This window comes from Monosiga brevicollis, genomic scaffold (genome assembly GCF_000002865.3).
Source record: "Monosiga brevicollis MX1 MONBRscaffold_22 genomic scaffold, whole genome shotgun sequence".
NCBI classification, from domain to species: domain Eukaryota; class Choanoflagellata; order Craspedida; family Salpingoecidae; genus Monosiga; species Monosiga brevicollis.
The window spans coordinates 603,656-630,718 of NW_001865059.1; the positions used below are offsets into that span (position 1 = coordinate 603,656).

General features: G+C 54.7%; 5 protein-coding genes across 5 annotated transcripts; 3 read left to right on the forward strand and 2 right to left on the reverse strand.

Moving 5' to 3' along the window:
- Positions 1 to 396: 396 nt before the first annotated feature.
- MONBRDRAFT_27955 (uncharacterized protein) lies at positions 397 to 6,614 on the forward strand (the record flags this gene model as incomplete). Its single annotated transcript, XM_001748304.1, has 12 exons — positions 397 to 1,052; positions 1,190 to 1,996; positions 2,046 to 2,542; positions 2,619 to 2,717; positions 2,827 to 2,886; positions 2,992 to 3,095; positions 3,128 to 3,200; positions 3,250 to 3,296; positions 4,775 to 4,870; positions 4,923 to 5,112; positions 5,569 to 5,681; positions 5,733 to 6,614. The coding sequence occupies 12 exons, from the start codon at positions 397 to 399 to the stop codon at positions 6,612 to 6,614; spliced, it is 3,624 nt and encodes a 1,207-aa protein (XP_001748356.1).
- A 458-nt stretch (positions 6,615 to 7,072) lies between these two features.
- MONBRDRAFT_27956 (uncharacterized protein) lies at positions 7,073 to 10,167 on the reverse strand (the record flags this gene model as incomplete). Its single annotated transcript, XM_001748383.1, has 9 exons — positions 7,073 to 8,100; positions 8,208 to 8,287; positions 8,376 to 8,725; positions 8,799 to 8,979; positions 9,066 to 9,181; positions 9,322 to 9,388; positions 9,463 to 9,581; positions 9,672 to 9,727; positions 9,825 to 10,167. 9 exons carry the CDS (start codon positions 10,165 to 10,167, stop codon positions 7,073 to 7,075), a joined length of 2,340 nt encoding a protein of 779 aa, XP_001748435.1.
- Positions 10,168 to 11,789: 1,622 nt separating this feature from the next.
- MONBRDRAFT_27957 (uncharacterized protein) lies at positions 11,790 to 14,024 on the forward strand (the record flags this gene model as incomplete). The annotated part of the gene is made up of 5 exons (XM_001748305.1): positions 11,790 to 11,876; positions 11,978 to 12,953; positions 13,061 to 13,162; positions 13,303 to 13,814; positions 13,908 to 14,024. The coding sequence occupies 5 exons, from the start codon at positions 11,790 to 11,792 to the stop codon at positions 14,022 to 14,024; spliced, it is 1,794 nt and encodes a 597-aa protein (XP_001748357.1).
- Positions 14,025 to 14,324: 300 nt separating this feature from the next.
- MONBRDRAFT_27958 (uncharacterized protein) lies at positions 14,325 to 19,161 on the reverse strand (the record flags this gene model as incomplete). The annotated part of the gene is made up of 18 exons (XM_001748384.1): positions 14,325 to 14,500; positions 14,653 to 14,746; positions 14,887 to 14,949; positions 15,027 to 15,226; positions 15,323 to 15,532; positions 15,622 to 15,682; positions 15,804 to 15,884; positions 15,992 to 16,104; positions 16,270 to 16,586; positions 16,752 to 16,877; positions 17,034 to 17,361; positions 17,471 to 17,613; positions 17,694 to 17,728; positions 17,821 to 17,996; positions 18,075 to 18,129; positions 18,232 to 18,357; positions 18,449 to 18,545; positions 18,755 to 19,161. 18 exons carry the CDS (start codon positions 19,159 to 19,161, stop codon positions 14,325 to 14,327), a joined length of 2,808 nt encoding a protein of 935 aa, XP_001748436.1.
- A 121-nt stretch (positions 19,162 to 19,282) lies between these two features.
- Positions 19,283 to 24,502, forward strand: MONBRDRAFT_33676 (uncharacterized protein). The gene is made up of 16 exons (XM_001748306.1): positions 19,283 to 19,408; positions 19,610 to 19,687; positions 20,178 to 20,969; positions 21,246 to 21,363; positions 21,488 to 21,572; positions 21,715 to 22,077; positions 22,167 to 22,272; positions 22,389 to 22,462; positions 22,599 to 22,671; positions 22,757 to 22,878; positions 23,001 to 23,053; positions 23,135 to 23,224; positions 23,336 to 23,418; positions 23,493 to 23,574; positions 23,681 to 23,892; positions 23,987 to 24,502. Exons 1-16 carry the CDS (start codon positions 19,346 to 19,348, stop codon positions 24,074 to 24,076), a joined length of 2,484 nt encoding a protein of 827 aa, XP_001748358.1. The 5' UTR covers positions 19,283 to 19,345; the 3' UTR covers positions 24,077 to 24,502.
- Positions 24,503 to 27,063: the final 2,561 nt, after the last annotated feature.

Genomic DNA, 27,063 nt, shown 5'->3' on the forward strand with positions numbered 1-27,063 from the left:
GTTCCCTCGACTTCTAGCAGTACCTCCAGTACCTCCAGTACCTCCAGTACCTCCAGTACCTCCAGTACCTCCAGTACCTCCAGTACCTCCAGTACCTCCAGTACCTCCAGTACCTCCAGTACCTCCAGTACCTCCAGTACCTCCAGTACCTCCAGTACCTCCAGTACCTCCAGTACCTCCAGTACCTCCAGTACCTCCAGTACCTCCAGTACCTCCAGTACCTCCAGTACCTCCAGTACCTCCAGTACCTCCAGTACAACAACAACTGCTGATGATGGATCTGGCATTTCCACCACTGTCGTGCCTGTCACGACATCCGATGATGGCTCTGGGGCGACAACCACGGTGATAACGACTACGGGAACCCCAACCACCCCTATATCTCCAGTGAGTACGATGAGCACCAGTACAACCACAGATGAAGGATCGGGCATCTCAACTACCATGACACCGTCAACGACTGACGATGGATCTGGTTTGACGACAACTATTTCAGCGACCTTAACGAGCTCCACCAGCTCCACCAGCTCCACCAGCTCTACCAGCTCCACCAGCTCTACCTCCTTTGCTAGCTCTACCAGCTCTACCAGCTCTACCAGCTCTACCAGCTCTACCAGCTCCACCAGCTCCACCAGCTCTACCAGCTCCACCAGCTCCACCAGCTCTACCAGCTCCACCAGCTCTACCACCTTTGCTAGCTCTACCAGCTCTACCAGCTCTACTAGCCTGACTAGCTCTGGATCGACTGCTCTGCCAGTGTCGACCACGACGGACGATGGCTCGGGTATGACAACAACGACTGTGCCACCATCAACAACAACCACGATGCCAACAACAACTACGATGCCAATGACGACCACGACGGACGATGGGTCGGGCATGACAACAACGACTGTGCCACCATCAACAACAACCACTATGCCAATGACCACCACGACGGACGATGGGTCTGAAACGACATCAGGGCCCTTCACTTCAACATCTATCACAACTACAACTGATGAAGGCTCTGGTCTAACAACTACACCAACCGTATCCACTGCGTTGCCCACGTCTTCAATGTCTTCCACCTCTTCCACCTCTTCCACTTCCTCCACGTCCTCCACGTCTTTCACCTCCTCCACTTCGCTTGGGTCGACCCCACCCTCGACAACCTCGGTATTCTCATCGACCTCGTCAACCTTCTCAGTCTCTTCCACGTCTTCCACGTCTTCCACGTCCTCCACATCCTCAACGTCTTCAACCTCCCCAACTTCCTCAACGTCTTCCACGTCTTCCACGTCTTCCACGTCTTCCACGTCCTCCACGTCTTCCACATCTTCCACGTCTTCCACGTCTTCCACGTCCTCTACGTCTTCCACATCTTCCACGTCCTCCACGTCCTCCACGTCCTCCACATCTTCCACGTCTTCCACATCCTCCACGTCCTCCACATCTTCCACATCTTCCACGTCCTCCACATCCTCAACTTCCTCAACTTCCTCAACTTCCTCAACGTCTTCCACGTCTTCAACGTCTTCAACGTCTTCCACGTCTTCCACGTCTTCCACGTCTTCCACGTCTTCCACGTCTTCCACGTCTTCCACGTCTTCCACGTCTTCCACGTCTTCCACGTCTTCCACGTCTTCCACGTCTTCCACGTCTTCCACGTCTTCCACGTCTTTAACTTCCTCAACGTCTTCAACCTCTTCCACGTCTTCAACCTCTTCAACGGCTTCGACGTCTTCCATGTCTTCCACGTCTTCAACCTCTTCCACGTCTTCAACCTCTTCAACGTCTTCAACGTCTTCAACGCCCTCAACTTCCTCAACCTCCTCGATCTCCACGACCTCTCCAACCTCTTCAACCTCTTCAACCTCTTCAGTCTCTTCGACCCCCTTAAGCTCCACAATATCAAGTACAGCCTGCTTCAATTGCACAACTTCTACAAGCTCAACCATAACTACACCAGCAACCACGCTCACAACGACTTCGACAACGGTCGTGACGACCACAAGTCAGGCATCACCGACGTCGAGTACCACTTTGTTTGCCGAACCTACTAGTTCGATCTTTTCCACTACCACAACTTCAGAAACTATTTCAACGACGCGGGACACGACGACTCGACCAATAACGACAAAGCAGGATAGGATAACGACGACTCGACAAGCAGACACTACAGTCCCACCCACAACCCGACGTGTAGACACTACAGTCCCACCCACAACCCGACGTGTAGACACTACGGCCCCACCCACAACCCGACGCGTAGACACTACGGCCCCACCCACAACCCGACGTGTAGACACTACGGCCCCACCCACGACTCGACGTGTAGACACTACGGCCCCACCCACGACCCGACGTGTAGATACAACAACGCGGCGCACTGACACGACCACCGTGCGTGCCACTACACGTGAGGATCGAAGAACAACTTTGCGACCCATTCCAACTACCACAATCGCGACTACGGTCGGCATCAATGTGACAACCGGGGGTGCCGAGGCTGTGGTGGGAGGAGGTGCTGGTGGTGGAGGCGACCTTTTGCCTTGGTTTTGTAAGTTTGCCGAGCTTGCAAATTAGACTTTGCGTTGAGCATTCTCATCCAACCGCTGTGCATGTTCCATCTATAGTGGTGCTCTTGGCGCTCTTTCTTCTTTCCCTCATGCTTCTTTGCTGCATCCAAGCAATGGCCTTCATGGGCAGTGCTGTGGGCGCTGGTGCTGTTGCTGGTTTGTATTGCGTTTTCTGTTGCCTTGATATGTTGGTCTGGCTCTAGATACTGCTTCCCTCCGCTTGATCGCACTCATATTGACGTATTGGCCTTGATGGAAAGCGCAGATGAGAGTTCGATCGGCAGCAGTGAGAGCTCATACAGCATTAACCTCTATTCTGAGATCGGTAAGTGGTTGCCGTTTGTTGGTGCCGAGCCGCAGATCGTCATCCCAACGACTTGTGTCTCAACGAATGCTGACATGCTCTGTCATACGTACGCTATATTCTTAGGAGACGGGGTCATGGCGAATAACGGACTTTACGGAGCTGTGCCAGCTGGCCGACCACCTTTGCCATCACTACCGACAACGGCACGCCCACCTGTGGCCCCTCCGGTGTGTCGGCTGCCAATTGTTTTGCCGAGTAGCTACGCACATGGTATACCCACACACACACACATGTGTGTGTGTGTGTGTGTGTGTGTGTGTGTGTGTGTGTGGGTGCGCGTGTTTTGTCTGAATATTCACCTCGGCGAATCTTTGCTCCTAGATGTTGATGAGGGTCAACCCAACCTATGGCATACATCGGGCGCGATCGTCAGTGGCCATGCAAGGGCCACCACTACAGAGCCGCATGGACATGCGCTCGGGCAGCTTGCACATGGCAGCTTCCAGGGGCTCGGGACTGTCCAGCGGCCCCTCGTTGGTTGCTGCAGGCCCGCCCTTAATGTCGGCCGGACCACCGCTTTTGTCCGATCATAGTCAGTCTTGGCAGCAGGGGACGGTGCTGCGTCGCGATGGACGGGTTTCACTACATCCCTTCAGTGGCCCGATGGCAAGCGCGCAGGGCTGGGGCCCTTCCATCGTGAGCGGCGGACCTATGGTTCCGGGGCCTCGACACAGTGTGCATGGTGCGCACAGCAGCCGGTTGCTGCAAACCAACCTTTCTCAAACCAGTCACGCGGCTCGCACAAGCCCTCGGCAGAATGTGCCGGTAATACTGTCTTCGGATAGTGACAGCGTGGCAGGCGGCTCTGTGCACTCGGCAGGCTTTATTCGCACCCCCTACGAGTCCATTGCATCCTTGCATTCGGCCATCCCACCGTCGCAAGGCACGGGCCCATCTCCAACGCCCAACACGGTCTTACATCGTGTCCAGCAGGGCGTAGACGAGCCCGACATGATGGGCAGTTCCTCGAGCGGTTCTGAGCTATGATCTCCCGCTTTTTAGATGCAAGGCAAAGGCTACATAATATGCTACCAGCTCTTGAGTGTCAAAAGTGTGCTCGTATGAGACAATGCTTGAGCCGTCAGGCAGCTGTATTTTTAATGTCTCGTGCAGCCACCGGGTCTGTTCTTGCGACCACTTTCTGATGTTGATCTACATGAACTTGTGCTTGTTCTTTTTTTTATTTTCCCATCTGTCCGAGGACTGAAGATGTTCCCATCTGTCCGAGGACTGAAGATGTATAATATTGCTGTTCTGATGTTTTTCTGCGAGGAGATGATGTAGAGTGCACCGGAGGCCGAGTCGTGGTGCATTTGTTGTGTAGCGCTCGCTTGTATTTTTCTTGCCAATCTGTAATTTGTATCTGGGTGTTCTTGTCTTGTCCGATCAATAACAGGGCGCTGCAATGTGTTTGATGATTTGTTGAAGACTCGTGCATGCCAGAGGACACTGTGGTGCTCAAGTGATCCATTGAAGTGCAGAATTGAGCAAACAAATCTCACACAGGAATTCGGCAAACCAGGCACGGGTTCTTCAAGGCATCGAGGTGAAAAAAAGAAAAAGAAAAGAGAACAGGGACCTGGTTGAAAATGTCGAGCAAAACAACGAGAGTTGACGGGGCGAAGGAAAACAGATGAATCGACACAACACCAAGCTTTGCGGTCTACTCTGAGCGTGCATAGCTGCAAGCCTAAAGAATGAGATTGACGCATCGCACCATCATGGTCAGTCGGCAGCAATGTCATCAGTGAGGCAGTGCTCAGGGCTCTCGGGTATAATAAAAGCTGTCCCTCAGCCGACGGGGCAGCTGGCGGCTCACCTTGCCCGTCTTTTGGATGGTGGCCAGGATGGTATCCTTGTCGAGGGGGGTCTTGACGGCTACGGTCTGAGCCTCCATGTCAATGCTGATATCCTCCACTTCTGCATGCACACGAGTCCAAGCGTAAGACGAGCATGAGTTACTGATTGCCGACTTCAGGATGTCATGACGAAAGCAAGCAAGCTGCAAGCACAACCGCACCGGGGACTTTCTTGAGCACGCGCTCAACGGCACCGGAGCATCCGCCACAGCTCATGGCCACGTTGTAAATGTGGGTCTACCCGAGCGAATGGGCACATGTTCAAGGGGTGAGGGATCAAACACACGCACCCAGCCGAATGAAGAAACAGCGGAACAAGAGGGAGGTGTGTGCCACAAACGCGGCGAGCCAGCCAGCAGGACTATGCCTCTCGACACGTACGGGCATAATGATGCTTAATCGTTAATGCATTCACTTTCACTTCAAAGCCCGAAGAGACGGTATTGCATTTGTCGCTGCCGTCGTCCGTCCGTCGTCGATGGCGCGTCGCCGACGGACACTTCACTGTCTGAGAAAAAAAAAAAAAAAATGCGCTCCAAGCACCTGAAACAGCCGAAGACGTACTTGAAGAAGACATACGCACAGAAGATGAAGAATTCATAATGCATCAAGCTTGAGAAAATGCAGAATAATGTACAGTTATCGTAGCCAAACACGCAGACCAAAATGTCAGAAAAACAAAAGTATTGATTTGTCAGATAAAGTAAAAGTGTGATGAATAGTACACTGTCGCAGCACGGGACGTAGCAACGCTTTTTTTCTCTTTTTTTTTTTTTTTTAGGGCACTGCGCGCTGGTATCGGAGAATCAGCTCGATCACCGCTTGGGTTCGGAGCGGGCGGGTGAAGCATTGGTGGCAAACGGCAAAGAGAACGGACACTATATTGGAGGACTGGTCTGCCAGCGCGGGCAATACGAGGTGTAGGTTTGTGCCATGGATATTCAGGATGATGTGTCTGAAATCGACGTGCGCGAGGAGCTAGAAGACGAGGAGGGTGAGGAGGAGGAAGAAGAGGAGGAAGAAGAGGAGGTGGACAATGGCATGCTTGGAGCGGAGGGGGACGCGGATGACGCCGATTCGACAGGGGACGACAACGGTTCCAAAGCAACCAAATCCGCTGGCTCTAGTAGTTCGACTAAGGCCAAAGGCAAGGCCAAGGCGAAGAGTGGCAGCACCACTTTGCCTGCGTTGGTGCCAAGCACGCGCGTGCGTGGCCCCGTGGAAACCTTGATTGAGCTCGGCAATCGACAGATTGCGCTGCGGGCCTATGAAGAGGCCTTGAGCTTTTATTGCCGCGCCTTGCAGCGTTTGCCCGAGAGCCCGCTCGAAGCCACCCTGCGCCTGGCCTTGCTGCTCAATTTGGGTGAAGCCTCCCTTTTGCAAGCTCACGAGCAAGCTGAGGCGCGACAGCAACAGCAGCTTTTACAACAACAACAACTTCAGCAGCAGCAGATGAACGGGACTGGGCGTGGCTTGTTTCCACCGATCGCGGGCGCCACTCGCCCTGCGACGCGGGCAACCCGACCGACCACCAAGGCTGGTGGACGGCCACCCACGCGGAAAAATCTCCCTCCGCCACCCAAGCCAACTGACTGGCTTGAACAAGTGGATCAAAGCACTTTGAGCAACGCCTACATTGAGGAAGCCCTCGCTCTGATCGACCGCAACCCCTCTGTTGATGTCACGCAGGCCTGTAAAAACTTGTGCTTTCCCTCTGCTTGCCTTTGGTGGCCGCAAGAGCTTGTGCCGCCCCCAGATCCTGCGGCAGCGAAAACCAAAGGCAAGAAGAAAAAAGGCAAGAAGAAGGGCAAGAAAAAACGCAAATAGAGCCAATTGGCTACCTTCCCTCGGCTTGGATTGGATCCTGCTCGCGCTGCGCGCGACCCCATGCACAAATTGATGTGTGAAATGATACGTAAAGGCTTTGCCTATCTCTCAGTGCTTGCCGCCGGTTTGGCGCCTTTGCTTCTCGCACCTCCCGCTTCCTTTGCTTGATGTAAGGCGGCTAGAATTCCAGACCCTTCATTGATCAACACACATCAAACGATATGCCCAATGGATGAGGTCAATTACAGTGACTAACATGAGTGAAAAATAAGTAGCACAAGCCAGGCGCCAAGGAAACGTCCCAAACAATAGCCGAACTATCGACAAGATTTCATGAAGACGACCCAGGGGTGGGTGGGAGCGCAGGCAGTATAGGCATCAAACTAAAATGAAAAGATGAGATATCCTGAATAATCATCACATCAAGCCGAGACGGCAAGATGGAGCCTGATGGCGTCTCAGTCCACCTCTTGGTGGGACTCATTGTGCTTCACATCATTCCGTGCTCTGCCATCGTCATTGTTGAGTTCTTCGCGCTCCCCATCACTGTCAGGCAGCTCATCACTGCCGTCCTTTGGTGTCTCGTCTCCCTCTGCATCCGGTGATTCGTCTCCAGCATCACTGGCCCTTGCTTCAGGTTCGTCGAAAGCTTCGATTCGGCGGTCGCTTGCCTCCTTTCCCTCATCATCAGGGGTCTCGGTTGTGGTTTGATCCAGCTCGGCTTCATCGTCTTCAGGCTCCTCGTCTTCCTCAAGCACGACGCTAAGCCCAGATTGAGAGTCCTCGGCCAACTCTTCTTTACGATGCGCTGCCGTCAAAGGCTGAATGACGGGATCCAGAGGCATGTCCTTGGACATGTCTTCCATCTCATCTTGGCCGTCAGCGTCTTCCACGAGCACGGTCGGAGTGATGGCATCAGAAGTTGGTTGTGAGGCAGCCAATGGTGGGCTCACAGATCTCGAGCGAATGCCTCCACTACTACCACGGCTTGCCAGATGGCCACGCGAAGACCGACGCGGGGCACCTGGCGGTGGTGTGGCGGGGGCAACGGGCGTCAGAACCTGCAGTGCAGCCGAATGATGGGGTTCCGGTTCCAGTGGCGTAGGCGAATCACTCGTCGTCGCCAGCCCAAGTCGCTGTGCATCCTGCGCCAAGGCTACGGCTTGGGTGCGAACTTGCAGCTGTGCCATAACGTCCTTGACGTATGTCATCTCATCCTTGAGCCCCAGCATGGCATGTTGGAGGTGCACGTCCTGCTGACGGGATAGCTGCTCAATGCGCTGCGCCAGCGACTGGCCATCTTGATTGTGCTGCTCTGTCCATGCCTGCATTTCAGCCCGCAACGCAGTGCTCTTCGCATCAAAGGCTGTTTGGTCGACTTTGGCACCCAGAGAGCGTCGGATGAGTTCAAGATGCCGCTCCAAGGTCTGGCGCCCCTGGGCCGCATCTTCCTGATGACGCGTGACCGTTCGAGCCAGAAGCTCAACTACGCCAGCAAAGCCATGGCAATCGGATGAGCGCAGAAAGAGAGCAGTCATGTGGCTGGCAAAAGATCAAAGACAGGCATGCTGCAATGTGCACACGACTGCCCACCTTTAGCGCCCTGGGCTCGCTCCAGAATCTTGGCATTAGCCTGAAGAGCTTGGATTTGGGCTGCCAAGTCCTGGGAGGCCCTATAGACACGGTGACGGCATGCATTGTTCGTGAGGGCTCCAACGGGCTTGGCAAGCTCGAGAAAAAGGCAAGTGATCCAGACCGTACCGCTGAGCCTGATCGATTGCAACGCGCAGGTCTTGTGAACGCCGCTCAACGTAGTCGCGCGACTTCACAGCTTGCGCTTGCAGGCGCTCATCCCATTCAGCACGTAACGCATCAGCGGCTTGACGCAAATCATCGTGGCCAGTACGGCGTTGGCTCTCCACCGCGCCTTGCAAGCGTTGTCGACTTAGGATCTCCGCCTGCAGCACCGCCTCGGTCTGATGTAATCGTTGACCCGTGGTGTCTGCGACGGCGGTGATGTTGCGATTTAGCTTTTGCAGCTCGCCCGCAGCACTAGAGGTGGCGCGGCTGAGCGCATCATCAACTCGCTTCAGCTCGCTTGCAAGCGTTTTCTAGAGCAGACGCTGGTGTAAGGCACCGGCAACGGTAAGTCAGGAGTATGCACGGGGCAAGTGGAGTCCCAACCTGATGGGCGGTCAGTTGGGCGGCCACGAGGGCTTGTACGTCGCCTTGCGCAGCTTGCAGCTGTTGGCGCTGAGCATCACGCTGGGTGGCCAGAGCGCCCCGAACGTCATCGATTTCAGTTTGCAGGGCCTGTCGAACCTCATCAATTGCAGCCTGCTGGTGCCCCTGCATGTGCTGCAAACTATATTGAGTGACGGGACAGGTGAGCGTGAGGTGCCGCTTCAACGATACAAACGCGAGAGGGAAGAACACTGTGGCTCTACATACTCATTCATGACGGTTTGGAGGTCACCCGACTGCAGGGCCGTCATGTGCCGCAGTTGCTCGCTGACGGCATCAAGCTGACGTCGCGTATCTGTCAGCCCCTCTTGGACATGCTCACGCTGGATTTGAAGAACAGGCAGGAGAAACACAGCACAATCGGAAAAAACAAAAACAAAAACGAAAGCACAATGCATGGCAATGGCAGATGAGCGCTACGCAGTCTGCAATCAAGCGCATGGTTTGGCAGCACCTGTCGCACCAAGTTGTCGTGGGCGTCCTGGAAGCCAGTTTCAAGCTGCGCACAGCGCGCATCCAGTGCATTTGTCCTGTTGCGGTGTGGGAACGCAAGGTGAGCCTGTATACAGTGGGACGTCCACTTTAGCACCCTCTGGTGACGCACCGTGTGTGTGTGTGAGCCTGGTTTTCTTGCAATAAGTGCGTGCCTGCGGTGAGGCTTTCAATGTGCTTGTTAAGTGTATCTTGGCGCTGGTCCGCGCGCTGCTGCTGTTCAACCATCGTCTAGTTTGGTGGCGATCAAAACTCAAGTGTAAGGACGGATGACGATGGAACCATGTGGGCACGCGTCTTGCGTCCGATGGGCCTGGCTACCTCATGGAGCTGAAGCACATTGGCCTGGAGCTGCTCCTGAATTACGGCTTGTCGATCTGTGGCACAACAAGCAATGGAGTGTGGGATGGATCAGTGCTGGCCGCGTCCTCGGAGAAATTTATTGAACGAGTACAGAGAGACGAAGTAGCGCACCAATTTTATCGTGCATCACGGTCAAAGCCTGACGAATTTGAGTGGCTACCGATGCGGCCGTGGTGTTGCTTTGCAGCTGGAGCTGCGTCAGGCTTTCATCGTGACGGCGCCAGGCAGATCTGAGATCAGTTTGCGTGCTGCCGACTTGATCAAGTCTACGCTGCTGTTCGTTGTGACGCATCATGTTCTCCGACTCTGCGGTCGTCAAGCGTCGCTCGACAGCTTGAAGCCGACTGGCCAATTCTGCCGTCAGCGCACCAGAGGAGGCTGCTGCAGCCGTGGGCTGAGTCTGGTTGAGCTGCGTTTGGCGGATGTGCGCTTGCAGCTGCGCGATGGTCTCCATCATCTACATCATCGGTATCCAGGCCGCATGGGTTTGGGCGTCGGGGGAACGGGCGGTGGGTGTTGGGACGCATGGGGAAGTCGGACAGGCCGACCGAATGGCAAGAAAGAAAGAAACAACGACGACGACGACAACAACAACAACAACAACAACAACAAAAGGTCAAAGGATCGAACCGCATGTTGGTACTGCGCATGAGCACGGGCATCTTCCTCGCGTTGGTGCTGCACAGTCCGGACTTCACCTACAAGTGCGGCACATTAGAGGTTGGACAGGGGAGACAACATAAATATCGTGAGTGCAAGCAGGATAATGCTCGCTACGTGGAAGGCTGTTCGAAACCAAGCTGTGGGTTCTGACGTTGAAGGCGGCTGGTTTCTTCGAGAAGTGCCTGATATGCGCGTTCACTCTGAAGAAGGCGATCCTCCTAAAGACACGGCATGAATCACATCTTGAGATGAGCCAAGAGCAAGAGTGGGAATTGGGCGGGCCACAGCACAGCAGAGTCATGGCAAGACTTGAGAGTGCACAGCACAGCGCACCATTGGTCTGGCTTGGCGCCCGTTCCAGCTGCCCCGAGGGCTGCCAGCAGACCCGTCATCATCCATGTTCTGCGGTTGTCGCGGGACTGGAGAGGCGTAGGGGTCATTCTGCCGTTGGGGATCAATGGGAGGCAAAGGCCGAAGCGCCCTGCAGATCGGCAGGCGCGCGTGTCATATGAGGCTCGACCGGTCCAAAGCTGCCAGCACACCCTTGGACACGGCAAAACTCGAGAGAGGCCACTCACATTGCTAGCAATGGACAAGAGTGAACACCGCTTCGCCCCTCTTGTACTGGTGCATGTGAGCTGTGGACGCTGGTCCTGGTGGTGTGCTGGTGCTAGTGCTGGTGCTGGTGGAGTCTGAAGCCTGGATCCTAGAGCCTAGAGCCTGGAGCCTAAAGCCTAAAGCCTAAAGCCTAAAGCCTGAGGCCTGAAGCCTGAGGTTTGCTACCTGGAGCCTGGAGTTGAAGCTCGGCGTGCTGGCGAGCTGGAGCGATGGAAAGCTTGTAGCCGAAAAGCTCTGCGCGCAGCAAACAGCTGACATATAAGCTAATGTATGTAAAACAAGAGTAAAATATGAAATGAACTACAAGTAAGTGGTAGTTTGTGCAGATGTGTACAAGGTTTATGTCGCTCAAGCGGGATCAAGGAGTTGTTGTTGTGGTGTCAAGACAAAATCCTAAAAGTATAACTGATGTTACACTTTTGATAAAATAATAGTAAAATACTTTTTCGCGTTGGAACAGTGTGCTATTTGATATCAGATGAAGTATTATACTTTGATGTTAATTTTTTCGTCATAGTGCAACTTGTGTTACGCTTTGAATTTGAATTTTTTTTTTTTTGATTTTTTCTCTCTCTCAGTGAGCAGACGGACGATCGGACCTCCCCTCCTCCTTCGCCTCCGTCGTCTCCTCCTTCGCCTCCGTCGTCTCCTCCTCCTTGGCCTTCGTCGTCTCCTCCTCCTTTGCCTCGATCGTCTGCTCCTCTCTTGGTGTAATTGCCCAAAAGCAGCGGCCATTGCCGTGGGCACACCGAGCCGTTTGAATGTTAAACCGGTGCTGGTGATCTGCATCGCAACATGATGTCGGCTACGTCAGAGGCGGATCTGCTCCGCAAGAGCAAGGTCGAACTTCAAGCGCTGGCTCTCCAAGTGGGCTTGAAAAAGGTGTGTCGGCTTTCTTTTGCCTCTCGTTCTCCTTCGTTATCCACCCTTGCGCCGGCCCAGCCTGCTCACCTTTCCAAAAATCGACTTTGGCGCGTGTGTAGAGCGGCGTGGGGTGGCCAACCTGCTGTCCGCCAAAGGGGAGCAAGGAAGATATCGTGCGGGCTCTGTTGCAGTTTCAAACTGAGCAGGGGGCTGATGAGCGCCTTCCCTCAGCTGAAACCTCGCCTGCCAGAACCATTGCCAAGGCACTTGAACCAGTCACAGCCACCGCTCGTCCTGACGATGCAACAGTGCCTACAACTCCGCCCCGCACACCTTCGCGTACTATTCCGAGCGTCATTGTGACGCCCAAGGCTGCGCCACCGACGTCGTCAACTCAAATGCTCTTTGCCACCGCGCAGTCTGCAGCCACACAGCCCACGCTTTCGGCCGTGCCGGCCCATCCGCAGCTACCAGCCAAGGACCTACATGCCATCGCCACCATGGCTATTAGTGACGCACAAGCAAGTGGCACGGCCAATCTGGCCGACTTTCATCTGGACCGATTTCCTGCCCTTATGGACCGTGGCCTCGAGTGGCTCAGGACGCCCAGCGTCGCCCACAACCTCACTCAGCTGCATTTGCAAAACAACTATCTCACCGAGCTACCCTCTGAGATTGGCGCTCTCCAAGCGCTGCGCGTCCTGGACCTTAGCCACAACGAGCTCACGTCACTGCCCGATGCGCTCTTTTCGTGCCCCAAACTGCACTCCCTCACGCTAACCAGCAACAAGCTGCAGACCCTCTCGCCTATGATCAGTCAATGCAAGCACCTGTTTGTCTTGATTCTCCACGACAACCTCTTGAGCGAATTGCCATACACGCTGGGTCACCTCAAGCACCTGCGCGAGCTCGGCATTGGATATCAGCCCCTGCTGCGCCGCCTGCCTCCGAACCTGGCCTTGTTGAAGGACCACCTAGATTCTTTATGGTTCCGAGGTCGAAATGACTTTAGCAATGTGCCTGCTGCCAAGCTCCTCGACAAGGATGCTGTCATGCAAATTTTGCAAGCTGAGCTGCGCACCCGTGTGACCCAAAGTCTGTCGTCTCCGCTTGCCCTTTTGCTCCAGCACCTTTGAACGTTTCGCAATCCCGCCTTTCAATGCTCATCTCCTCCCGATCTTCCCTGACTCAACAACTCACAGATACCAGCATGGCCGTTCTGAACAATCTCTTGGGTAACATTCGCGTGTCTCCCATGAGCACCCCTAGCAAAGCCTACTTCAGCACGCCGCCCACATCGCGAGGTGCGTCTCGCGAAACCCAGGGCGCTTGAGTGCCATCCCCTTCAGATTGCTTTCCTTTGAACATACGCCTCTTTTTGCGGCGCTTTGAGACTTGCTTGCAGCTGTTTGACGAGTCAACCTGCTTGGTCGTATTTTCACAGGGCGCAGCAGCTTGGTGGATCGAACCAATCTGGCTCAACCAAACTTTGGTGGCAAGTCATCAAACCTGGCCAAGACGCGCTTTGCCTATGACACCGAAACAGACCAGTCACGGCAACGTGGGGCCTACACGCCACCCCGTGTCGCACGAGCACAAGTGGAGCCGGAGCGGACCTGGGCTTGCCTCTTTGCTGTGCTTGACACCAATGTTGCCGTCGAACCGGCACAAATGCGCGACCTGCTAGATCTGCTGAATCATTATCGCGGGGTGACAGTTGTCATTCCCCGCACAACCATGTTTGAGCTAGAGCACATCAAAAAACGCACAGACCCGGCTGGCCATGCCGCTCGCAGCGCCATTCGGCTCTTTAACGCCCGCCTCAGCAAGCGTGACCCGCAATTCCGTCTCCAACGTATCAAGGAAGAACTCAATGCCCAAAAGCTCAAGCTCTCGCAAGACCACCGCATTCTCGACTGTGCCATGTTCTTCCAGGAGCGCGTGGCGCAATACAAGGTCGGGATATCGTTTTGCCCGTGGAGGTTTTCTTTCTTCCTGAGATACACGGCATGGTGCTTAGCTCATCGGTTTGTCTTGAAATGATGATAGCTTGGTGATCACGTCGTTCTATTGACTGGCGATGTCGGCCTACAAGCCGCCGCCGCCGCTGAACGAGTGGAATGGAACACCGTGCATCAGTTGCGCCGCAATCTCAGTCGGCGCTGATGGATGGCTTTCACTATTTGCAGAAAGTAAACCAAATTTCTACTTGTGGGTGGATGTTAGAAAGAAAAAGAAGACGAGCAAGGATCCAATGCATGAAATGTGTCGATTGTAGCTGCTTGTCTGAATCCAAATTTAAAAGCGCAACGATCCGCGCCCGGGTAGTTGTTCACCATCCAGCGTGAGTGACCAATTGGACGAGCAAAGGCGATGAAAATGGAAGCGACGAAAATGGATGAAAATGGATGCAACAGCTTTGCACAAACAAGCACATGATCATATCCCCAACTGACTGATTTGCGCCTAGTCGCGCGACTCGTAGAGGTAGAGGTAGCCCAAGTCAAACGGGGGCTTGACGCTCTTGGCCACCTTGCGATCGTTGAAGATGAACCAGTCATCGCCCTTCCGAATGTGACAGATATAGTGACCACTTTGGGCCGCCGTTCCCATGTGACTGATGATCGCCTTGAGACGATAGCCTAAACCACATGAAGCAAATGCAAAAATCATTGTGCAAGCCGAGCATATGAAAGGAGTCAGCCACTTGCAAAAACAGTCCACGCTCGAGGCGAAGGAAGGTTAAAAAAGTGCAAAACAATTTGGATGAATAACAGCTTCTTGAGTCACGTACGGCCAGTGCCAGGTGCAAACTGCGGCTGGTCGGTGTTTGCGCGCTCAGAAGCAGGGGCCTCTGTGCTCGGCGCACTCTGCCGCAGATCTGATTCCTGCGGCAATATAATCCAACACCACGAAAAGGGATATCGTGAGCAGGGGCGTGAGTAGGTCAGGCAGTCCAGCAGTCCAGAGACTCAAGACAGATTCAGACAGACACAAGACATGGAGTGGTGTAGCAACAAAAGCATACCGGATCAGCCATCTCGTCAGGATGATTAAAGGCCCAATCGGCCGCGCGCTCCAAGTTGTTGTCCTGAGTGCAAGTGGCAAAGATATCAGTTGTGTGTATATTGCGGGCCGATGGCTTTTTGATGACGCGTTGGACCCTACCGTCTCACGAAGAGCGCGACGGGCCTGCTCCGTGGAAAAGCCCATGGCCTCGAGCATGCCCACAGCCTCGGCGGGGGGCTCAGCAGCGCCCCCGGAGGTATTTGCTCCAGAGGCTATCGCGGTTCCGGGAATGGTGAAAGGGGCCGCAAAGTCGGCATCATCCTGGTGAGCAAAAATCCACTCCATGGCTGCTTCCACGCCTGCCAAGGTGTGGAGGGGTTGTTGTGTGAGAGTCGATTATCGAGACGGATTATCGAGTCGGAAACAAAGTCTGGGCCGGCTTGCATGTTCCGTACTGTTGGGATTGTGATAAACCGCTCGCTTGCAGCCCTCCTCGGCAAATCCCATGGCAGCCAGTTGCGCCAGCATGTCGGGATCGAGTTCAATGGCAGGTGCTTCTTCAGCGGCTGGCTCTTCCTCTTCTGGAAGCAGCTCTTCATTGGGGTCGTGCTCCGAGGCTGCAAATGGCGTCAAATCCATCTCCTCGGGCATGGTGATTGAGGCATCTACATCCCAACGATGCACGTGTAAGTGAAATCAATCAAACTTGTTCTTGGACACGCCCGGTTTGCGCTTCCAGCAGTTGAGGTCATACCGCGTTTTTGAGGGGTCCAATCATCTCCGACGAAAAATTTGTCGACTGCCATGAGAAGGTACTGTCACAGCGTTGATTTGAATGACATGAGGAGAAAAGAAACGAGAAACATGAAAAATGAAAGGAAACCCGAGCACAACAACAAAATCCAAGCATCCAAAGAATGTGACGAGTCGACGCACGCGCGGGAAGGACTTGAAACGTCGCTGCAAAGTGGCGGTTGTCTTGGCTTTGATGGCAGGGCTGTACCAATCCTCAATGACCTGTGAAATCAAAGCAGGCACCCGTCTCCATAAGACAAGCAAAATACGTAACGAGAGATGGCCTGAGGGTGTCTTCGTGCCTGATACGCGAGGGGCGCGTGCCATACCGCGGGAGCAAAGACGGAGTTGAGGATGCGATCAAAGCGCAAAACCAGCGGTACGTTTTCGCCCTCCACCTTGGTCTTGTTTGCCTTGGCCTCGGCCAGCTTTTGCTGGTAAGCTTGGTGTTCAGTCCAGTTTTCGGAATCCTCGGGGCGCACCGGTAAATGCAGTTGAGCGTCGTGCTCCGTGTGATAGCACCCCCCCCCCCCCCCCCAAAAAAAAAAAAAAAAAAAAAAAACAGGGAAAAAAAAAATGAGTCACGCAAAGAAGGCGCGCGGCGCACGTGTCGGGACGGGTTTGCTTGCCTTTTTGCTCGATGTGCAGGTCGTCTTGACCTCGGTGTCAAACTCAAAGAGCTGCCCAAAGTCGGCACGGCCATACTTTTTGCTATACGCCGACAGCTTTGTCATCATGTAGGACCAGAACTCGGAGGCATCTTGTTGGCTGCCGGTGGAGAATTCTGGGTGATCGCGGCAGAGTGCATGCTTGGTCATTTTAGGATCAATGCCATCCTGTTCCAGTTCAGCATCTGCTGCAGCGTCTGAAGCTTCAGGTTGGTTGGAATATTGGCCCGACTGAAGGCCGTGTCCAAGCTTATGGCTGTCCAAACCCGGCATGACCCAACAAAAACAGCATGAGAACATGTCAAGAAAAGAAAAAAAAAGAAGAAGAAAAAAAAAGGTCGAAGAAGAAAAACAAAGTAGAAGAAGGAGAAGGAGAAGAAACAAAAAGACAACTCGACTACGACAGGCAAGTGGTGCTCACAGTTGCAGTTCGAGGTCAACGGTGGGGTCGGCTTGACCATGGTAGGCCTGGATGGCTGAACCCTGAAACTCATCCACAAGCTCGCGAAGGCTGAACAAAACCTGCAACACCGAGTTCATGTAGCAGCTTTATTTGGGGAGGATGCAACGCGTGAGTTTGAGTCAAGCTGCAGGATGATATCATGGTGCATTTCAAAATAACGTGCGCGCGGCAAAACCATGGAAGGGCAAAACATGGAAGGGCGCCCGCGAATGGGGTTTGATGCTTGACATTGGGACAAACCTGTTGCCAAGGTTGCGCATGCCAGTAAAGCCGGGGCCAAAAGCTGGTTCAAGCTTGACGCCAGCTTCGGTGATACGGTCAAATTCAAACTTGAGTTGTTCGTTGGCCTCAATTTCCATCTCAGCCATGGACTTTGCAGTTTTGCGTTGCTCCTGGATGTTGATGCCAAAGTGCGCCAGATGCTGACTCAGCTTGGGGTCAAGGACCATGTCATCCTCTTCGTACGAGTAGACATCGGCGCCCTCGGGGGTGATGGTGCCCAGCTTCACGGCCAGCGGATACTTGGTCTGCTCGTAGTGGTCAATGGCGTGGTTGTTGCCACCGGATCCTATCCAGCAGATCAAGCAGAAAAGGTTGGGTGACCGGACCACGGGATTGCGGTCGTGTTTCGACCCTTAAACAGGTCTGACGGCCGAGCTGCGGCAGCGGGACGTTACCATCGTAGAATTTGCGGCCACATAGGATGGTGCCATCGGTCAAGTTGAGCCAGAGATTATCCGAAATGTCACACTTGGCGCACTTGTAGCCACTGGGAGGAACGCGAACCCCGTTGTCCAGCTGCAGGAGATTTTCAGCGTGCCTAAGGGTTCATACCCAAGTGAATGAATGTGGCCAAGGGCCAAAGGCGCCTGTGATGGGCAAGAAAAGCGGGGCACTCACTTGGAAGGCAACCGCTGTTCTTCCCAGGCTTGGGCCTGGCGAAGCAAGGTCAGGCAAGGTTAAAGTGCAGCAAAGTGAGTCCAGCGAGTGACCACCCGGAGGCCGAGGTTGGGATGCTCATGCTGACCTGCTGCTGGAGCGAGGCAGAGCTGGCAGCAATGATAGCGGCCGCACTGTCTTGGACGTGGGCGGGCAAGCTGGGGTCTTCGAGCGTGATCAGCTTGAATTCTGGCAAGATGGCCACGGTGTATGTGTAGACAAGATCATAGGCATCCGAGTCTGCTGCAAAGCCATCCGGGGTGCCTAGGCCGGGGTGTGGAAAACGTTGAGCTCTCCGTCGAGTCTAGTCATACCAAGGGCGGGTGGCTGCATCATACGAACCAATGGCCATTTTGGTGGGCTTTTTTTGTGGCGGTTCCTGCTCGGGCGCAGGCTTCTGTGTAGGGTCAGGACATGAGCTGTGCAGCCACGGCGCAGCAGGCGGGGCAGGACAGGGGGAACGAGGTGGTGGGCGGCAGCGAGGGGTGAGCGGCCATACCTCAACGCGTTCGGCGCGCAGATGCAGAAAGGTGCGCTGGCCCGTGACCTCGTGGTACGTCGCCACGGCCGCGCGGCCAAAGCCAATAAAGGTCTTCATGCACACATACAGGCCATCGGGCGATTCCTGTGACGTGGCGGTGGCAGCAGGGCGGCGGCAGAAAAGGTGAGGGTGGCCGGGCAGGTAAGCGGGTCAAGAAGGGAGGAACAGCCTGTACCGGTGTGTCAAAGGTCAGGGTGCACTGATCCTTGAAGACGCTGTCACCCCCAGCCGGGGTGCGCACGTCGTCAAACTCGGCCATCGTGCCTGGACGTCTGCGAGAAAAAAAAAAATACCAGGAGCGGCGGCGTCAGCAACGCAATTGGCAGCGTGTCACGGCGGTTGGCACGCCAGTGTCACTCACCGACAGTCACAAAGTGGCAGCAGCAAATGCAATCTCAACCAACGGCGCGGACAAGCCAGTCGTCTCCAGCCAGATCAGAACAAGCTCCACTGGCACACACGGAAGGAGGCGTCACTGAACAGTTCAGAAAAATCATTAAAGAGAGAGGAGTTTGAGAGAGAGAGTTTGAAAGAGAGAGAGAGTTTGAAAGAGAGAGAGAGTTTGAGAGAGAGAGAGTTTGAGAGAGAGTTTGAGAGAGAGAGAGTTTGAGAGAGAGTTTGAGAGAGAGAGAGGAGGGAGAGTTTGAGAGAGAGAGAGTTTGAGAGAGAGTTTGAGAGAGAGAGAGAGTTTGAGAGAGAGAGAGTTTGAGAGAGAGAGAGAGAGAGGAGGGGGGGAGTTTGAGAGAGAGAGAGAGAGTTTGAGAGTTTGAGAGAGAGAGTTTGAGAGAGGGAGTTCGAGAGAGAGAGTTTGAGAGAGAGAGAGTTTGAGAGAAGACCACTTTCTTTCAACAACTTCTCAAACATATACCTATATAAACCGTAAAACATCTCATCTTCTTACCACTTTGATACTCCATAACATTAATTAAGATTTAAATTTACGTCAACTTCTTCCGTTCTATCTTCAATAAGTCAATACTTGTCTGCATCTACTGTGATATTTGCTGCATCTTCTTTGAAATTTGCCGTTTGACTGCTGGATTCGAGAGCCCATCGACTTGACTTCGACAGGATGGACGTGGACGTGGCAGAATGGCAGTCGTTCCTGCTGGACGAGTACGTCAAGTTTAGCAACGTGAGTCTGATCGTGGGGGTTGGCTCTGGCTGCTTCTGCTGCTACGGCATGGTACCATCACTACTGCCTAAAGGTGGTGGTGGTGGTGGTGGTGGTGGTGGTCGAGCTGAGTTGGTGGGGCTTGGTCGTCGTCTCCGCTGGGGGCGTCGGGGATGTGTTGGCAGCGTGTCTGACGCGCGTTTTTTGGGTGGCTTTGCATAGACAATCGTGCGGGATGCAGAGGAGGTTTTCTCAGAGTATCCCGGCCTGATGGGGACCATCGTGTTTGGTGCCATGACGGTCGGCTTGGTCTTGGGTCGCTGCTGCTGCGGCCCCAAGCGATCGGCTCAGGCCACAAAGCCCAAGAAGGAGTAGAAGACACAGTCTGCAGAGGGCACGAGAAACGCCGGGCGACAAACCACCTCGTCTCCAACGGATCAATGGGGTGGCTTCGGGTATTTTTGGCATCCGATTCAGTAGCCTTCAGATTGAGGTGCTCTGGCAATCACATGGTGACTCTCCCCGCACCTGCACTTGCCTGGCCTGATCCACTGGCTGCTGACCTGCCACGTCCTGAGTAAGGACTGATGTACCTTCCTCTCGCCCGGTCCCTCCCCCTTTGCAAGAAAAATTGAACCTCGAATGGATCCAAAGTTGACGGGGGCTCACACGCCTCCCTCCTTCCGGCCGATCACACCTCAATCCACTTCTGGTCGAAGAGGGCGACGGCTCACGCTGCACCGTCCCTCCTTGACTCCCCACCCCTGCCTCCGCCTCGAGCCTTTACCAGGCTCTTGTTCTTTTCCAAGTGGTTTTTGGCCATCTTCCCTCCCCTGTCTTTGATCATCTGACGCCAGCCCCCTCTGTCACTGCCTCGCTGCTTTGCTCCCTGGCCTCGGTTTGTCTATCTGTCTCATTCTGCCCCTCCATCTCTGTGTATCTACCCAGCCGTCTCCATCTCTGTCTTGTTCTGCCTCTGCCTCTGCCTCTGTGTGTGTGTGTGTGTGTGTGTGTGTGTGTGTGTGTGTGTGTGTGTGTGTGTGTCTTCCTTCGTCTCTGTCTGTGTGTGGCTCTCGCCTCTGTGTGTCTCTGTCTCTGTCTCTGTCTCTGTCTCTCTGCGTGCCTCTTGACTCGGTGTGCCTCCCTCTGTGCTCTCACTGTGCTTCTCTCTGTTCGATCTCTGTGTGTCTCTGTCTCTGTCTCTGTGTGTGTCTCTGTCTCTGTCTCTGTGTGTGTCTCTGTCTCTGTCGCTGCGTCTCTGTCTCTGTCGCTGCGTCTCTGTCTCTGTCGCTGCGTCTCTGTGTCTGTGTCTCTGTGTCTGTGTCTGTGTCTGTGTCTGTGTCTGTGTCTCTCTCTCTTTCTCTCTGTCTCTGTCTCTGCCTCTCTTTCTCTCTCCGGAATGCTCCGTCTTTCTTTCCCTTTCTTTCTTTCTCTCTCTCTCTCTCTCTCTCTCTCTCTCTCTCTCTGTCTTTCTCTCACTGTCTCTCTCTCTCTCTCTGTCTCTCTCACACATTTTTTTTTGAATCACACACGCAAATTTGGATTTCAATTTGAGGCCGAAATTGGTCGCTGGCCTCTGTCTGTGTGTGAGTGTGTGAGGGGTGAGCCCTCCTGGCGTCGTTTGGACTGGCGTGGGAATGGCATTTTAGAAGCGGCTTTGCTACTGGGGTGAGGTGAAGGTCGACGTTGTCTCATTATTAGGAGGTGGCATGCTTGATTGCTGGCAGGAAATTGACCGTTGTCAGGCTGGTGGGACGGGGACGCAGCCACTTGGAGCTAGGAGCTGCAAGGAGCGGGCGTCACGGGCGTCACGGGTGTCACGGGTGTCACGGGTGTCACGGGCTCTTGGGACACGCAGACACGGTCAAGCGCCATGGCTAGCAACGATGCACCGCCTGCCTTTGTGGTGGGCCAGCGCGTGTGTGCAAATGAGCACTTTGCCACGGTTCGCTTCGTCGGAGACGTTGGTGATACTGGTGCGTTTTCTGGATCGATAGAAGTGTGAATGCCTTGACAACCCGCGCCCGTGCCGACGCACAGACATTGTGCTGCCCGCCTGAAGAGGTTTCATCCTTCTTGTGGCATCATCAAAATGGCTAGGTTTGTGGATCGGCGTCGAGTGGGATGAGCCCAGTCGTGGCCGCCACGATGGCGCCCACAAGGGCGTTCGCTACTTTATCACCGAGTACGTTCGAACTGCAGCACTCATTCATCTTTTCAGCTGCGCCTTGCACTTGCTCCACTTGTCTTCTTCAAGCCTGTTGGGTCTCAATCTCTGCTTAAACGGGGATCGTTCTCCCGCTTGGTTTCCCTTGCGCCTCGAATAGGAGTGACAGTCCACACGCTGCATCCTTCGTGCGCCCGAAAAAGTTGTCGCCCGGCCTGGATCTCGTGGCCGCCATTGTTGACCGCTACACGCTTGCCTCTGACGTGACAGCTGACACGCGCTTGCATGGCGTGGCCGTCGAGCTCGTTGGTGAAGCCAAGGTCTCCGACTCCCTGCAAGCCCTTCCCGCACTCCAGGAGGTTGTGGTGACAGGATATCCAGTCAATGATACCGTCCTGCCCAATCTGCATGACCACCTCAGTGGTTTGCAGGCCCTTGACATTAGCCGGACGCTCATCTCCAATTGGGGCACCGTTGCCGACATTGTGCGCCAGCTGCCCGCCCTCCGCAGCCTCACCGTCAAGTTGGTTCCTTTTCCTGTTGGCTTTGAGACTGGTCTTCCCCGAACCACGCCCTCAGCAGTTTACGTCCCCCCCTTTCTTCTTGACACAGTGAGAATCGGATGGCTCCGGTTCCAGAGACGACGGATTGGCATCAAGGTGCCTTTCAGAACATCACACGCTTCCTGGTGTGCAAAACAAACCTCACCCCGGCCGAGGTATGATTCCTGAGATAGCAATCTTGTGTTCCCGCTCTTTCAATCAAGTCTCGAGTCCTGTGGATTCAGAGCATCGCCGTCACTTTTTAAACCCTGACCGTGCGTGTGGCTATCAGGGCACCCGGCTAGTGCAAGCCATGCCCAACCTGACTGAAGCTCATTTTTGTGAGCTCGGCTGGACCGCCATGCCGTACGCCGAGTCGCAACCACAGCCGGCACCCCTCTTGTTCCCAGGCTAACGTAGCGACTGCCAACGATTCGGCCACCTCATCATTGCATGTTTTCTTATTTTTCTGCTGGGATGGTACTGTTGTTCTTCATGACAGCTTTTTACCGAAAGATTGCCCAAAGCTGGCCATGTTGAATTTGTTTGGAAACAAGCTGGCATCCTGGGCACCGGTGCGCTGACCTCGCTGGTAGTTGACCCTTTTCTCTTCTTTGACTTATGCGTGGCCATGGTTTTGAAATTCGATGCTTGCTTCAGCTTTTAGCGCTACTGAGAACAGGCCACATGGATACGCTGCTCGCCAACCACAATGAACTTCCCGATCTGTTCGATGATGTCGGCAGTTTGAGCAACGGAGCCCTGCGCGTCCTCTCTCTCGGGTACGTCCTATTTTTTAACATTCGAATTTTTTTTTTTGGTTATTTTCTCGTCGGTCCCTGACCGGCATCTGATTTGTTCCTGCTTACGCGTTCATCCTTGACCTTGCTTGGCCCTTTCACAGGCACAATCGGTTGTCTCGCTGGCGTACGCTGTGGTTTCTGAGCCATCTTCAGGGTCAGTCACCGCCTGTCCTCGCTGATATCCGTCCAGCTTAATTTGAGGTTATCCCGACCCTGACCCTGTTTCTTGTTGCAGGCTTGGCCGACGTGCGAGTTCGTGGCAATACCTTTGCGAGTGACATGACCGAAGCCGAGCAGCGCAAGGGTGTGATCGTGAATTTACCTGGTGGGTGTTCATGCTCCGGCAACAAAGTAGCAGCCCGAGGTCCTGTCCGAGGTCCTGTCCTGAACCTGGGACCGCATTCCTCTCAATCTAGCTGCGGCCATGAAACCGTAGGAGTCAATCTCATCAATGGGAGTGGCGTCTCCAAGCGGGAACGACAAGTAGCAGAACGCTTTTACCTGACCCGTTATGCTCAGGTATGTCTCTCGCAGTTGTTCTTCTGGCTTTGGCAAACGCCACCAACTCAACCCCTTGCATGTGTGGTTTTTAGGCTTTTCACACCTCGCGATCCAGCCCCGAAGCGACACAGCAATTTGAACACACCCACCCACGTTTTGCCGCGTTGGTTGCAGGTCGGCAAAGCGCATCAACTTTTTAATGCCAAGGCAGACCTGTGGCAGTTGGTCTCTTAGTGTAATCCCATTCTCACCCTTGTGTCCACGGGGTTTGTGTGTGTAGAGCATGGTGAGCCAGAGGTCATTCACGTGAAGCAACAAAACTGTCTTCAGGATACGCTCCTGGCTATTGACTGGCGCATCAATCAGGCCACCAACACCCGACTTCTTCTGACGGCCGATACAACCCTACGCCAAGCGTTACGCACCCTGGCCATCCATCTGCACAAACCTCTATCAGAGCTGCTGAGCGCCTCCATCTTGTTTCATCAAGCGGTGCGCAAAAGCTGCTCTTGAACATTGTGCTGGCTCGGCGCATCGTGGCTCACCGGTCCTGTCCGCGCCACAAATACTTTGTCAACACAATTAGGAATTGCCGGACCAACATAAAACTCTCGATTACTATCACATCACCAGCAACTCGATTGTGGATGTGCATTTGAGCGCCATGCCCATCTAAACCGCCTATGAAAATATATTCTGAACGTTCTTCAACCCCCCGGACATATTGGCACAAGGCCGAGACTTAAACTTGCCGAGCTCATTTGCTTTGGGCGCATCAGCTTAGCACACGCTCTGATCGTATTTGACGCCCATGGAGCCGGGCACGCTGCGTTGTTGGCGGTCTTCCACGGTAGCATAGGACCCGCGACGATATGCGTGGGGGTTTTCTGTGGCGGGTGAATGCGAGCCAAGCTCGAGCAGGGCCACCTTGTCGGTAAATGTCAAATCCTCTGGGTCCTGCTGCTGCTTTGTGCGTAGGCGTGCGACGCGCTCTTGCAACTCGGCACGCTTGGTGGCCAGGTTGTCATGGCTTTTTTGTTCCAATTGAAGAAGTTGCATTAGATGAGCATCATGCATCCACTCCTCGGTCAGTGCTTTCTCATCCAGTTCCACGCGACGGAAGCGCCCTTGGCGCAACATGTACGCCAAATCGGCGGTGCTGGGCAGAGAAGTGATGCCCCGCTTAAGGCTCATTTCCAACCGCAAGCGCTCCAGGCGCCGGTTGGCGGCCACAGTCTCAGAATCCAGGTGTGCCTGCAAGCGTCGGGTTTCACTATCCATCTCGCCAGTCGGCACAGGAGGGGTCGGGGCTTGACTCGTGGGTCGTGATGCAGTCGCGGTTGCCAAAGGGCCCGCACTCGACACGGAATTGGGGCGCGACCTGCTCCCATCAGTCGAAAGCTGGTGGTGCAAGGCAGTCCCGCCCGTTGCGGGTGACAGCATTGACTGGCGTGCGTTGGCCGAGCCGGCGCGACTGCGCCACAAGTTGCCCACGTCCACGGAGTGCCGTTTGACCAACTCGCGTTTGTTGCTCGGGGCAGACACGGTGGCAGCTCGGGGGCGCCGATGTGCAGCCGTAATACCAGTGCTACTGGCACCGTCCTCATCGCTTGCCTGACCACCATCACCGAGTTCAACAAAAGTTTGTAGGTTCTCGTCCCACCGACGGTGTTGCGAGCCGAGGCCCTGCTGCAAAAGCTTTTCCACCTGTCGGCGCAGAGCGTCAATCTCGGCCGCTTGGCGATGAAACGCCTCGTTGATCTTGGATTGCGGCATAAAGACCTGTGTGGCCGCTTCCAGCTCGGCCACGTATTCCTCGTCGATGCTTTTCAAACGCGCCTCAAGCGCTTGCTGAGTGATGAAATCTGGGGTCTCCTTGTTGCGCAGAGCATGCAATTCGTTTTCCAAGGCTGCTAGCTGGCTCTTGAGCTGCTCTTCCCGCTGGCGTTGCGCCTCGAGCTAACAGATTGAGTGATACACGGTGAGGGCAGTTGGACCAGTCTCTGCATTTTGTCTGCCAAGAATGGACGCTCAGGTCGTACCAGGGCTAAAAACTGTTGCTGCTGCGCTTCTAAGTGAGAGGTATCTGGCATGCGAAGGCGCTGCAACTCCTAAGGTCAACGCAGAGCATGGAGTCAAGCACACTTGGTGTGAGGAGAATCGGGGGTGTTTGATGATCGATGGTCGCCATGAGAGGGCGTACCTGAAGTAGATCGGCCGAGCTGGCTTGGTTTTGGCGGCGTTCGCGTTCAAGTTCCATGCGCAGCATCTCCAGACGAAGCTCGGCGGCGGTTTGATCCTGTCGTGCTTCGAGATTCCGCTGCAACAGGTTGCGCCGAAGTTCTTCTTTTTCGGCGGCATGCTGGGCAGCCGTTTGCCACGAGTCGGCAACGGATTCCACCTCGTGGGAGTCGGGCAACGCTCCAAACGATGCCAGGCTGCGAATGGGTGCCCTAGCCTCGACTTCGCCAGCATGCTCTGCAAGGTCCGCATTAACACAAGATTGAGATGCGGGCTTTAGCAACATAACAGAAGCAGAGAGAACGTGTCGACGGCAAAGAAGGACAAGACCGAAAAGGTATAAAAAAAGAAGAAGAAGAAAAAAAAAAAAAGCCAAAACGTGGCTGGGCGACGCAGCGGTCATGGGGAGGGCATACCTGGGGATGACTGACCATCGTCACGGCGCTTGAGGAGGGCCAGTTCACGACGCAGGCGCGTGACTTCTCGCATGGCATCAACGAGTTCGCCTTCAAAATGGGCATCGTTAGGTTTGTGCTGTTGCGTGCGGAGAGACTCGACACGCTGCTTGGCGGCGGTGAGTGCCTGCTGCAGGCGTGCGCGCTGTGTATTGCCAGGTGAGGGTGGTGCAGGGCCATTCGGCATTCGAATGGAGGACGAGGGCTGATGTCCACGCTGAGAAGCATAGCGAGCGTGTTGTGCCGGGTGATTTTGGCGTTGGCTGCCTGGGCCAGGGCGTCGCGTCGAGGCATCGTGCCGTCCATAGGGCGGGGCCGCGTGTCGCTGGGTGGCGCGTCGGGTGCGGCGGCGGTCGGGGGGCAGGCGAGGATCTTCCAACTGGGTGGACCAGGTGTTATGGTCAATGTAGTAAAGGCCAACCTCTGGATCGACGGCCATTTCCCATCCGTATGGAAGTTCGGGGCCTTCACACTCTTCAAAAGTGTGCGGCTTGATCTTGGCTTCGCGCGGATCCACCCAGGAGGAGGTATGGGCGCGGTGATCCAGGAAGTAAGTCCGCCCTGAATGCGCATCCACGCGTGCCTCGATGTGTGACGGCAGGTCACGCGACACTGGTCGGTACATGGTGGCGGTGGCGATGGTGGCGGTGGCGATGGTGGAGGTGACGATCGGCTCAGATCGCAGCGGCAACGCAACGCGACTCGCTTATCACTTCTCGGGTGCAATCTGGCCAACCCAATCAAACAAAGCACAAAGCTGGCTAGATCAAGCTGCAGCTGGGCCTACACCAAAGCAAGCCAATCAGCAGGAGGGCAAAACCGGACCACGCACTGCTGCCGCGGCGAGAAGACGCTGCCATTGCCTGTGCCAGTCGATCGGTGAAGCCCCTTTGGCAAATTCTCGAGGTCAGTCAGAGAAAAATTTCAGATTGAGTGTGGCTGAGAGACCTGCAGTGAAGCGTGATGC

Coding starts and splice junctions, on each gene's coding strand:
- MONBRDRAFT_33676 (XM_001748306.1), top strand. CDS start 19,346: ATGGACGTGGACGTGGCAGAATGGCAGTCGTTCCTGCTGGACGAGTAC. Junction 19,409..19,609: donor AGTACGTCAAGTTTAGCAAC/GTGAGTCTGATC, acceptor GGCTTTGCATAG/ACAATCGTGCGGGATGCAGA. Junction 21,573..21,714: donor GTTCGCTACTTTATCACCGA/GTACGTTCGAAC, acceptor CGCCTCGAATAG/GAGTGACAGTCCACACGCTG.